The sequence below is a fragment of the Maylandia zebra genome, linkage group LG1, assembly GCF_041146795.1.
Source record: "Maylandia zebra isolate NMK-2024a linkage group LG1, Mzebra_GT3a, whole genome shotgun sequence".
Lineage (NCBI taxonomy): Eukaryota > Metazoa > Chordata > Actinopteri > Cichliformes > Cichlidae > Maylandia > Maylandia zebra.
The window spans coordinates 44,292,571-44,305,833 of NC_135167.1; the positions used below are offsets into that span (position 1 = coordinate 44,292,571).

At 39.9% G+C, this 13,263-nt stretch overlaps 1 protein-coding gene across 1 annotated transcript in view; it reads right to left on the reverse strand.

Moving 5' to 3' along the window:
• Positions 1-229: 229 nt before the first annotated feature.
• fah (fumarylacetoacetate hydrolase (fumarylacetoacetase)) overlaps positions 230-13,263 on the reverse strand; it is a 21,740-nt gene continuing 8,706 nt past the window's right edge. Inside the window, exons 7-14 of the mRNA XM_004568688.5 lie at positions 12,653-12,705; positions 12,372-12,471; positions 8,739-8,869; positions 6,428-6,503; positions 4,858-4,904; positions 2,757-2,858; positions 2,455-2,572; positions 230-989 (exon numbers count right to left, since the gene is read on the reverse strand). Coding sequence (XP_004568745.2) covers positions 913-989; positions 2,455-2,572; positions 2,757-2,858; positions 4,858-4,904; positions 6,428-6,503; positions 8,739-8,869; positions 12,372-12,471; positions 12,653-12,705 — 704 coding nt within the window. The 3' untranslated portion in view covers positions 230-912. The remainder of the gene's footprint in view (positions 990-2,454; positions 2,573-2,756; positions 2,859-4,857; positions 4,905-6,427; positions 6,504-8,738; positions 8,870-12,371; positions 12,472-12,652; positions 12,706-13,263) is intronic.

Here is a 13,263-nt window from a genome sequence, read left to right on the forward strand (position 1 = left end):
GAGTACTCCTTGTGATGTTAAAGGTATTATTTATTTAAATGTCAGAAGTCTTCTTCCTAACCTGGATTCAGTGTAACTTTGGGTGAACACATCTGATTCTGATATTCTTATATTACCTGAAACCTTGCTTACAAAATCAATTACTGTTTAGCAATAATGAGACAGTGTGTCATGACGCTGTTTCTTCTTCACTGCACACTGAAGCAAATACAGAATCACCACCTCCAGACAGCTTTTTTTTATTCATTTTTTATTCAGCTTTTCAGAAATGATTGTCAGATTTTTGGAAGCATTCATTCTTGCATCATCTTTACCCTGTATTCAAGTTTACCAATTCATCTTTTTCCTATTTTTGGTCATATGCATATCCTGTTCCACTGGAGTTTCAGATAATAAGGTCAAAATGTTTACAAGTCCTGAAAAATCAGAATGACCTGAACATTTACATTTAACCAATTTTAAGCTGCTGCTCTGTAAGGTGACATAGAGAGATAATATATTCATCTCAGATCAACTTCTATGGAAGTGGAAGAGCTCCAGTTGGATAATTCTGAATGCAGCTGTGTTCCTGAGGTGGCTGAGTAAGTCCGCATGAAAACAAGACAATAACAGAACCAAATTTAAAATGGATGATTTCGTCATAGAGGGGATACAAAACATCAGTAACACTGATCCTGGTACAGCAGTAACATTGTGATATGATACAGGACAATCTCTCTGCTGGATGGTTATTTCATTATAGATCAGTAACAAGGTCAGAGATCACATTGAGAGAAATCTGCATTCATTCTTTACTAAAGCCCATAGCGCCCCTTTAAAGAGAAGAGGAGAGTGAGGGGGAAGGTCCATGTTGCAGTTTTCCATTGTTGTCATCAAAGCCAAGTGAAATACTTGTGTGAGTAGACATCTGTTTTAGAGCAGCAAAGCTGGAAGGATTGTTCCCTGGCACGTCCCAAAGCCCACCCTGTAGCCATCTCCTTCACAGTAACCTAAACAGAGGAAGCCATTGGACACGTATATGACCAGTGTCATGATGCTGTGTAATACTGTGTAAGCTCGAAAGCTGAATTTCTGACAGGCAATATAAAAGTAAAACTTTCTCTACTTTAGTGAGCCATCTGTTTGTAGTCATACATTTGTTTAGGGCTGTGCGATATGACCAAAATCTCATATCCCGATATAAGACATTTATTGTCCTGACAACGATATATATCAGAAAAATTTTAGATTTTCTGCCAATTCTGTGAATCTCGACTTGCATGAAATGTTTTCAGCTGGGTGTTGAGTCTTTTGACCCATGCATGAAACTATACATTTTCTGATATAAGTAGTAAAGGCCGCTTATATCTAAAAAAAAAAGCGAGAACTTTAAGAAATTAATAGAGCCACTACAGTGACCATCACAACGCTGATAAAATATTGCTGTAAATTGTTTATTTGCAACACCACGAAACTGTCACGGCTGGCGGGGTGAGCCGTGTGGTGTGGAGGAAATGGAGGACCCAAAATGCAGCAGTGACTGATGGTACGAGTGATGTTTATTCACAAGTGGTAGTGGCAGAAACAGGCAGAGAGGTATGACAGAACAACTGAAGAAACCTAAACTGGGAGAACTAAATGACAAACCTGAGACCATACAAAAGGCGTGCGGGGCAGAGAGACGCAGAGACAGGAACACCATAGAACGCAGAGATACACAGAGGAACGCAGACGAGCCGACAACGAACACAGACCGACACCCACTAAATATACACACACAAGGTAATCAGGTAATCACACACAGGAGGGAAGAACAGCTGAACCTAATACACATGAGGACCGGAGGAGACAAGCTGAACACAATAACAACAGACACAGACTTTCAGAACAAAACAGGAAATCTAGGACCCGAACCGGACACAAGGGGGGAGGACACAGAATAACTAGAACAGAGGAAAATAATCACAAAACACAAAACGCTGGGCCAACGACCCAGCACCATGACAGAAACAAACGGTAGCGTGATATGAAACGATGGATGTTTTCATATCATCATCCGAGCCGATATCGTTATCTCGAACAGCTACATTTGTTTATGTATTATTGTTATTATTTAACTATTTGTTTTTAACAACAATAATAAAATATTGAAATACACTTTGAAACTGAACAGATTCCTTTCATAATGTCAGCCAGATTAAATTTTCAAGTTCAACAAGTCCAAACTTCAGCTGCAAAATTAAGATAAGAGTTTATCTGGAAATGCCTGAAGCACACGAGAGTCCGACAGTGTACCAGCATGCAGTTATGTTCTAATTCTTCAATCCTTATGTTTTGTCTATTGTAGTTAACCTTATCTTTATGTCCATGTTGGCATTATGTAAAGATGCAAAAATGTTATTGCTACTTCTAAAAATATTGTCACATAAATCCAAATGATATGAAGTGGAAAGCATACGTTTTAAACAGACCAACCTGATATAGTGACTTCATCTCCATCATTCAAGAAGGTTCTAGTTCCTTCTCCTCCCAGGTCAATGTTCTTAGAGCCATTCCACGACAGCTCAAGCATGGACCCAAAGCTCTCTGGATCCTGCCATGAAACAAACCAGTTGCAATAAGGACAATGGAAAAGCAACAACAGTGTGAAAAGCCCACAAGAGAATTTGCTAATGAGTGATGTTATATAATCTAGCTTACAAACTGAGAACTGACAGACAAAAAGGTACACATTACAGTCATCGAGTCCTAAGCATACTGTGCACGTGGACACTCACAGGTCCACTGATGGTGCCTGAAGCGAGCAGGTCTCCTGGTTTGACATTGCAACCATTGACCGTGTGATGGGCAAGCTGCTGCTTCATGGTCCAGTACATGTACTTGAGTCAGAGAGACAGAAATAAAAATAAAACATTAGTGAATTCAAGACGGGGACAGTCATGGTACGCAGCGGCACAGCACGCTTTTCTACTGTGCACTTTATTTTGTCTTTTTTATGCCTTTTTACTGCAGCTTCCTGCAACACACTGTCACTTTCAGTCGTCAGACATCAGCCTCAGCCTGAACCTGGCCTTTACTTCAGATTCGACCGACATTATCCCACCTGAGATTGTGAGACCACCCAGCGCTCTGTGGTACATTGTCAGAAACAGACAGCCGAGGGAGAGGAAACAAAAGTGGGGATGGAGAACTGATTATCATATCCAGCTGTCAAAATAACAACACAAACCCCTCCATCCATCCTCATCCTCCTCATTAATGACAGCTCTCTCACAAACATCCCTGATCCCTCAGCGGAGTTACCGGTCAGGCATTACACTGCCAGGACCGCAACAAAGGAAGGGGGGGGGGGGGGGGGTGCTCTGTGCTTATGTGCTTCAGGACTGGTGCCGTAACAATAGGATTGTGGACAGTCACTACTCACATGTCAAATAAGTGCAGGCCCTTTAATTTACCTCACAAGCTAACGGCAGCTGCATCAAACAGCAGAGAGAGCGCCCGGAGAGTGTCCATAATCTTGCTTTCAGAAGTCATGTTTAAATCTGTGCTCTGTACCAAATTCCAACAACATGTTACATGTGCCACACAAATATGGACTCTATACTCAGAGCAAATCCTTTGCACTACTTCCAAGCACATGGTTCTCCAGTGGGTGCCTTTCTCTTGTTTTGTATATATTCCTGTTGACTGTATATATTTCACCTGTTTGTTATTTATTCCTGCTGTTTTTCTATTTACCTTTTATTCCTACACAGTTAGCATCGAGCACCCATAATTTTGTTGTAGATGTACACTGGCAATAAAGGGCTATTCTATTCTATTCTATTCTATTCTATTCTATTCTATTCTATTCTATTCTATTCTATTCTATTCTAAAAGAGAGCAACTGAAACTTTATACTGATTCTCCATTCTCCTAACGAATAAAGGCCAATCCTTCCTTTTGCAGTCTTCTGACCAGCTGAGAGAAATGAAGAAGTCAACAATGTCAAAATTGCTACAGCTACACTAAATAGATAAAAATGTCAGAACACATTTTACATAACACAAACATTTACAAGAGAATCGGTCTTTCTAAAGAACTCACTGACTTTGAGTGTGGTGCTGTAACAGGATTTCAAATCAGTTCATAAAAATGCTTCCCTTATTCCATGTCTGGTAAGGTTCTCCAGGTTCTCCCGGTCATTGTAGTCTAAGAAGCTTGGTAAGAAAAGCGTCTGAACGTCTTTAAGTTTCCTTGAAGACGTTTCACTTTCATCCGAGAAGCTTCTTCAGCTCTAAGAACAACTGGTGCAGAGTCACAGCTTTTAAGCCCTATGGGAGTGTCCCCCCAAGAGAGACATGGACCCCCTCAGATGAGAGGTGAAACGTCTTGAGGGAAACTTGAAGCAGTCCAGACGCTTTTCTTACCAGGCTCCTTAGACTTCCCTTATTCCATGGCCAATTTTATGTTGTTTCTTTGCTGCAGCAACTCAAAAAACTGGAGCAATCCATGTCAAGTTAAATCAAAGGATTGCTGAGAGCCAAGGCTTTAAATGACTCGATAACTTCAAAATCCCTCTGGCATTAACATCAGCACAAAAACCATGTGCTGAGAGCTTCACAGCATGGATCTCCATGACTGAGCATCTGTTGCATATATAATGTGTAGATGGCTTACTACTTTTGTTTATACATGCTGTTTTTCTTTAGTGGTGCAGCCAAAGAATATAATAAAATATAATCATTTAAGAATGAAGCAACCATAAAATGCTGGCAAAACAGGCATAGCTGAGACAGCAACATGTCAAGTCCTCTTTAATCGTATTTTATATAATACGGTTTGTTGGTTTAAAAACATGTAATATAGTGGTTCTGGCTCTGCAACCATGAATCTTACCTTAAAGTTGGATCTGCAGATGTTCACAGCTTCAGCCATGCCTTTGCCTTTAAACACAGAACAGAGATTCATTTCAAAACATGTTACTCTCCTAACCAAGAGCATTATTATAGTGAACTAAAACTAAACTAAAAATGTGGGCAAATGGTTAACTGAAATAAAATCGCATCCATCTTCTTCTATTTAGTAGAAATAAGAACTATCCTTAAAAAAAATTAATAAAAGAAATTAAAGCAGCATTGTGTACTTTTAAAATAACTAAGTTCAAATGAAAGTATATAATAAATGAGCTTGTTTTAGGGTTGTGACAGTTTGGTCAGTTGTGTTTGTTGCCTGACCTGGACCGTCAGTGTGTCTGTGAGTCAACAAAAGTGCAACTTCCTTTATGTTATAATAGCAGAGTAGCACTGACACTTTTAAAAAGCAAACTAAAATAAAATATTTTGACTAAAAAGACTAAAAGCTAAACTGAAAAGAATAAACTTACTCTGGCGACGAACTGAAGCTAAACTGAAGGGAAAACAAAACCTCCAAATGAAACAAAAATAATAATAATAATCTAGGATCAAAGTTATTGTAGTCTTGTAGTTTCTAATTTTTATTTTTATTTCATTTGGAGATTTGGTTTTCAGGCAACCACCAGTTTACAGTAAATACAGAAATAATGCTTTACACCAGAAAATCCAATGGGGTCAACCCAATCTTAAACTTTTAAGGCCAGAAAATTCTCATTCTTTGAAAAAAATCTGATCACCCTTTTTGGCTCCTACCTCAAAGCACACTGTGTTCTGTTGATCTTATGTGCTGCACAATAATGTTTAACATTTAGTATTTACTGTCATATTCCCATATATCATTGTGATGTTGTTTATTCTATTACTCTTGTTCTCTTCTGCTTGTTTTCTTTTTTCTTTCTCAGCAGGTGATCCAGGTGATTGATATATGCATTTTTTTTCTCTGCCCGTTCTGTTGGTTTTTGTCTTTTGCCCTTCTCCCCCGTCCCTCTTCTCAGCTGTTTCTCTTTCCCTCTTTCTTTCTCCCCTTCTTTCCCCCAGTCAAGTCTGTCCCGTATTCAGTAAGTGAAAATAAAATAAACAATAAAAGGTGAATCAAATGGACCATTACGGCAAGGCTGGGATGGTCAGTTTGGTAAAGTAAATCCGTTGGGCATCTTTCTTTGCCTTTAGACAACAATTCTGATGCAAAAGAGCCAAACGGGACAGGCCAAAAAAAAAAAAAAAAAAATCTGATCAAACTACGAGAAAAATTTGTATTTCTTTGAATATTTTATTCCCAAACCAAACAGCAGAAGATTGTTGTCTATTAAGTGCTAATGCTACCCAGTCATTAGGGTATGAGCATTCATTAAAGTATCTACCCAACAGTATGTAGAAGGTTGAATGAGACTCACTTAACCAGCTGCATTAGGATGCTGCCTGCATATTGAAACATCACAGAAACTCTATTACTATATATTACTTAACACTGGCAGGGACAGTGCTACTCCTCATGAGAGAACTTGACCATGAGTATATGTACAATTGATATCATGATAGTTTGTGGATGGTACCTTTTAGTGAAACAAACAGATTAATATTGAAAGTATACGCATCATGTTGTTGTAGGTATGGGAGGGGTTCTGGATCCTGTTGGAAGACACAAAATACAAAGCTGAAAAAGAACAGTGAGCAAAAAGAGATGAAAAAGAACACGTTTTCATTTCACAGGTTAGAATGATGGAAGAAAAAGGTTGTGAGGTGATGTCAGATGGGACGGTCTGGCTTGTGGTCTTTGCTCTAATTCATCGCAAAGGTGTTCAGTCAGGTTGAGATGAGGACTCGGTGCAGGTCAAGTTCTTCCTTGTCAATCTCACCAGTCAATCCCATCGTTATGGACCTTGATTTGTGCACTGGTGCACAGTCATGTAGGAAGGGATCAAGTTGGGAACATGAAACTGAATGAAACTGAACATGAATGACTTGGAATGCTGAAGCATTAAGAGTTCCTTTCACTGGAAGTAAGGGGCTGATCCCAGCTCCTGAAAAAACCCACCATAATCCTCCCTCCTTTAAGAAAATGACACTTGGCACAATGGCAGTGAAGTACCACTCTTGTGGCAACAACCAAACCCAGACTCCTCTATCAGAGTGACAGAAGCACGATTCATTACTTCAGAGACACGTCTCCACTGTTCTAGAGTTCAAGCTCCTGTTCTGCTGATGGGTTAAGGACCTTTACCGCCTTGTCCAGCATTATTTTAATTTGTTTGTTTTTTTTGCCTGTCCTGTCCAGTACTGTAGCCATCAGAATTATTGTCTGAAGGCCAAGAAAAATGCCGAATCGATTTATTTTCCCTAGTGGACCATTACGTATTTGCTAAACTGGTCTTGATTGACTGGTCCACTTGATTAGATTTTTCTTTACTTTAAGTTATTACTAGAAAGAAGATTAAGAAGAAGGAAAGTGAAGTGAAGATATATTATATATATTTTTTTTTTTTTGCACTAACTTGTCTTGTAGCACCTTGGTTCCTGGAGGAACGTTGTTTCGCCTCACTGTGTATTTTTAAACTGTATATGGTTGAAGTGACAATAAAGTTGAACTTGAACTTGAACTTGAGTTGGGAAGAGAGTTAAACGAATGAGAGGGGACAAAAATAAAGGAGAAGACGGGTAGAGAGAAAGGACACTGAAAATCTACTTGACCACCTGCTGGAAAAAAACAACCAACAAGAAAACAACACAGCAGGGAAACCACAGCAACAACCAACATAAGCACAAGTAACAGTAAATAATAAATACTGAATGTTGAGTACATGTTTCTACACCTGTATGAACACATGTGTGTACACCTGTGTCAAAAAGTGGGTGTGGGAAGTCATAGCCCCGCCCCCCCAAGAAGCAGGCATGGAGGAGATCCGGGCCCCGGACATCTGGAGGCCGCCCAGAGCATGAGGACCACCGCAGGGGCAATCACACCACCCACTCAGAAAAGACCTGAGAAGTGTCCTAGAAAGAGGTCACCCAGCAGCCACTGTACAGAAGCCACAGGGCGACGGGCCCAGAGGCTCCACTGGCAGCCGGCTATGCCACCAGGAGTGAGCCAGTACTCACCCAAGCATAACCACCAATGCACCGGCAGCTGGGGGCACCAGCCACTGGGAGGGTGTGTGGTGGGAGGGGCCTGAGATGTTCTGAGAGAGGTGGAATCTGAGACCTGACCTAACACCTAGATATAGATGAACAGGCACACACAGACACAAAGATCCGTTCCCACCCTCATGCACACATATACAAATACTCAGCACTTGCCCAACATGGACACACACAGAAATAAATGTAGTACACACGCTCACACTCCCCTCTACATACTCTATATTCCAGGCACAAGCACCCCCAGAGGAGCAATCCCAGACCATGGACATGGTTCCCTTTACGCTGGGGTGGAGAAAGAAAACCACCCCGGGTCCTGCAACAGCAGGGAAGCCCACCAGCCCAGACTCAGACCAGCTTCTCCTCCCAACCCTCCACCCCAGATGGCAAACAGAGAACGGGGTGTGTGAAGAAAGGAAGCCCCTTCCTGGAGTCAGCTCACCCCCCGACCCCCATGTGTGAGCCGTTCCCTGATATCCACCAAGGACAGTGGGTGCCTGGGCCCATCCAGACTGAGGCCCACAGCAGCAGCACCAAGCCACACAGAGCATGAGGAAGCCCCATCCATGCAGTTAACTCCCAGACTGCATAAGACAATAGACGCCCAAGCTGAGTTCATCTTTTGACTCGATGCTATAGTCTGATTCAAATGTGCTCCTTAATTATTTTTGAGCAATGTACTACATGCCGCTTATCTTTGTTGTTGTTAATTGAGAACCTTATGTTCACCTGAATGGGGTTAGGCTCAGCAAAGGGTAACAGTGCCTCCATGGGGACGACCCAAGGTGAAATAGTTGTCCCAAAATTCTTCCCCAGGAAAGGTCCCAATGGAACATACTCCCAGGCCTGGATGTCCCTAGCTGAGAATAAACACAAGTGAGAGAAAATTAGGAAGGTTATTCTTTTTTCTTTCCAAATTACTTTGCAGATTATTCAATCCACTCTTGTGGCAAACCTTTAATTTAATAAGTTGTATTCCAGGACACAAATTTCCAAAGTGCATAATTATCGGTTAATACAAGAGTTCAAATATGGTTGTCCATTCATAAAACTTTGTGTTCTTCGTTGCCACATTGACAAGTGTATACTGAGATAGTCTATACGTTGGTCGCACATAGTATTGTCATGATCCTGGGTCTGTTGGCCCAGCGTTTTGAGTTTTAGTTTATGTAAGCCCTTCAGGTTTCCTAAGTTCATTTGTTATCATGCCTAGGTGTTTCTAGTTCTTATTATTTCCCCCTCGTGTTTCCAACTATGTTAAATCTCCCCTGCTCTTCATGCGTTTCATGTCTGTGTCTTACGTTGTCAAGTTCGGGTTGTCATGTCTATGTCTCATTATGTTTCCTGTTTTATTGTGAAGAGGTCTGGTGTTTCTGTGTTCATCGTGTTCAGTCTTACTCTCCCACTGTGACGTCATTATGTTCATGTGTGCCAGCTGTTTCCCCATGTGTTCCCACTTCCCTCATCATCCTCCTGTGTGTATTTAGTCCGTGTGCTTTCAGTCATTTGTTGTCAGGTCGTCTGCGCATCCATGTCAGTTCACTATGGTTAAGCTTTTTCATGTTTTGTTATTAGTTCACCCAGTTTAGGTTATTGTTTAGTTTTCACCGATGCCCTATTATTTTTACCCTCATTGCTAGCCTCAATAAACGGCTTGTTTTGTTTATCCACACTACGTTTTGGTCTGCGTTTGAGTCCTCCTCTGCAACACATACGGTCTGCCCCAGCCAGACCGTGACAAGTATACGTCCAGATTAAATATCTTTGTTTCAAAATCATGCAGAGTGTAATGATTTGTGTATTTATGTCAGTGAACACGAACAAATGCATTGCCTTGTCACGGCCTTTTCATGTTTTGCCATGAGAATTGGTAGTAAGGGACAATTCATCCATTCTATTTATTAATGAATCAATTTTCCAAGGGACATTTCTAAAATACACGCACAAGCACATGTTTAGTCTAAGTAATGTTTTATATGTACTAAAACAAACTGTTGACAAGTTAAATTTAATCTTGATCTTGAAAGGTTAGTATATCCAGTTCATACCTGGTACCATAATTCATTGTTGTAATCCAAAGTTTCATATTCACTGTTCCTCAGATTCCACTTCATTTAGAAACTGATTTCTTTTGATCTCACAACATTTTAATGTTTAAAATTACATCTTTAACAAATCAGTGATTAGAAAAATATATTTTTAATTAAATTAAGAAAACATTTTCTACAATTTAAAGCTGCAGTGGAGACCGTCTAATTAAATCGTCTAGATTGGTTCAAAGTTGCATTAGCTACTGAGGTACCAGCATGGCCGCCTACAGGTTTAGTTTTAATGAAGCTGGTTCCTCTCATGAAATCTAGCTGCAGTTCATAATTAGACAGTGGATGTTGTTTAAGTATATTATACAACAGTTTGTGTAAGTATATATTTTCACAAACAATGACTCAAATGGAGCTGTGGCAGTGTAACAGGACTGTTACTTACGAAGAGTAACTCTCTGCTTTGGGGGTGACTGTAGCTCAGGAGTCAGAGCAGCTCCGCTAACTGAAAGGTTGGTGGTTTGATTCCTGGCTGCTCCAGTCTGCATAGCAAATATCCTGTGGCAAGATACTAACCTCAATTTGTTCTCTGATGCATCTATCAGATTAAAAATGTGTGTGAATGAAAGCACTTTCTGGGTTACTTATTCTTTGATGTTCAAAGAATGTATGGGTCCATTTTGAAATGTTTGTTTCGTGCTGGCTATAGTTTTAATGCCAGTCTTCTTTCAGAATCTTTTTCTGTTCTTGCACACAGATACATTTCATTGCCTGAGCTTTCTCCACTGAAAAAAATACTTTATAAACAAGAAGAAAGCATTGCATTTAGCTTATTGTGCAGTTCTATGGGAGAAAGTTTACATGGCAAATATTCATAGAAAGTCTGTGGTGAAGTCTGCAGCCTGATGTCCTGAGGGCATCAGCAGTCGTGTATAAAGTAAAAGTGACATCAGTTCACCTTCAAGCTGCATATTCAGCAGAAATGTCACAGGCTGAAAAACCTCTTACCACTGTACTGTTAGGAGGAAAAGCTGGGGACTAAAGTGAAGAGTTCACTAGTAAGACAGGATGTGCTTGAAATATCAAAAGTCCAGAGAATATGTTCCCTAAAGACAACTCCCTACTTACTGGATATTTTAAGAGTTAAATTCAAAGGTTTTGTACATTTAGCTTTTTTTCTTTTTCCTACGGCTTGTATCTCTCTGACACTCAGACACGAGAAGGCCTGGCTTACAATCTCCGCTCTGATTCATCATAAAGGTGTTCTATCAAGCTGAGAGGAGGACTCTGTGCAGGCTAGTCAAGTGCTTCCTCAGCAATGTCAATCTCAGCATCCACTGCCCTGTGATTTCACATGGCCCACCTGTCAGGGGTTTTGAGTTTGTTCTGTATTTTTGAGTTTCTTGTGTAAGGTTTGTGTTATTCTTATTAGGGTCTAGTTGAGTTGAGTTGAGCCGTTACTATCATCTGTCTCCTTGGTTTTTGTGTCTTGTTTCTTGTCTAGTCCGTCATGTGTTTTAGGTCTGTGTGCTCCATAGTGTCAAGCTTGTGTTGTCATGTCTATGTCTCTCCATGTTTCCTGTTTTATTTTGAAAGTCTTGTGTTGCTATGTTCAATGAACATCTTGGGATAACAAAGCAGCAATATCTGCTCCTGTACTTTAGACACATGGGATTCATGTAGCCTCTCTCCAAGTACCAATAAAAGACAAAGCTACAATAGTAGTTGTGTTGAAAAGGCACAACCTGTACTCCCTGAATAGCCTCCCAAATCACAGCCGGGCAGGGCAGAAGTAACTCACCCAGTGTTGTGCAGAGGATTACAGAGTGCATACATATAAGACTAAACAGCAGACTTGGTTTGTTGTGGAGGGTGGAAGTTCATGACTTATTTTTTCACTTTACTTTAACCGGAAATAAACTTTCAGTTACACTTTTAGTAGCTATAGCTATGAAAATATGAAAACAGCTTGCAGCATTCATAGCATGTAAAATTACAATCTATGAATATAAAAGGACAATTAGCTTTTACAACCAGATACAATGTGTCATTTGAACATAATTATTTGAGTCTCATAGGTGTTCTTATTGAATAGCGTCACAACCACATGTGAAATGTAAGATTCTGTGTAAACCTTAGTTTGACTATGGCACTGCAGTTGGTGGCGTACCAATGTGTTCTCTAGTAACGTTTTGGGAGTCCCCCCTTCTTCTCCTGCAGATTATCTACTATAAACATTCCCATTTCTGTTGCATAGTAAAACCATCTTCAAGCATTTACAACATGAAAATGTTGGTGAGGTGTATTGTTTAGAGACTCTTACCACTCCAGTCATTCATGAGTACCATTCCAAAGATGTGTTCATGGGCTTTCTGGATAGGAATGGGTTCCCCTAGCGGATTACCTCCTCCAACAAAGAATGCCTGATCACAAACAGAAGCAGTTGTGAATATGAAAACAACTAAATACTGAAGTACAATACTGAATATTCTGACCAGAGAAACTCTGATCTTTCTCTCAGTTAATTCAGATGTTGAAATTAAATTAATACAATTACAAATGAAATACACCTGGGCTGTTAGATTAAACAAACACATTAATCACCATCTCCAGTTCAATGTCCAGCTTCTTAGATGGGCCAAACACTGGGGGTTTTGCTAAAAAGAAGAACAAAGGCAACAGTTATCGTCAGCTACGAGGTGAGACTGTGCCGAAGCTGCTCAAAGTCACAAGCACATCACGCAGTCATATCTGTGGACAAGTAAATGGTTTATATACAGCATATGATTGGATTTAGACGCTAAAGATGCATTAATTGATATTCTGATTACTAATAAAACACAAATTAGTTAAGCAACATACAAACAAAAATAAAATAAAGTTCTTGAAACTAGATCAGGGAAAGCCTTGAGGATTTTTAGCACTTATATGATGAATGTAATTTGGATGCTTTACCTCTGATTTGGTCCATCGGGGTAATATAGATCGATCAAATTCAGTTCACTTACTAGTCTCTAACTTTGCGTCTTGCTGAACACATAGTGTAAAGTGATTTATCAAAACTTTTTTACTATTTGCTGCTGCTGTAAATTCCTTAGCATTAGATATCACTGCTGATTCATTAAATTAGCATTGATTTACTTTACTTATCCTGTTTGATGAGTAAAGGTTTACATGAACTCTTAAGATGTAAATGGTTTGATTTCACAAGACTT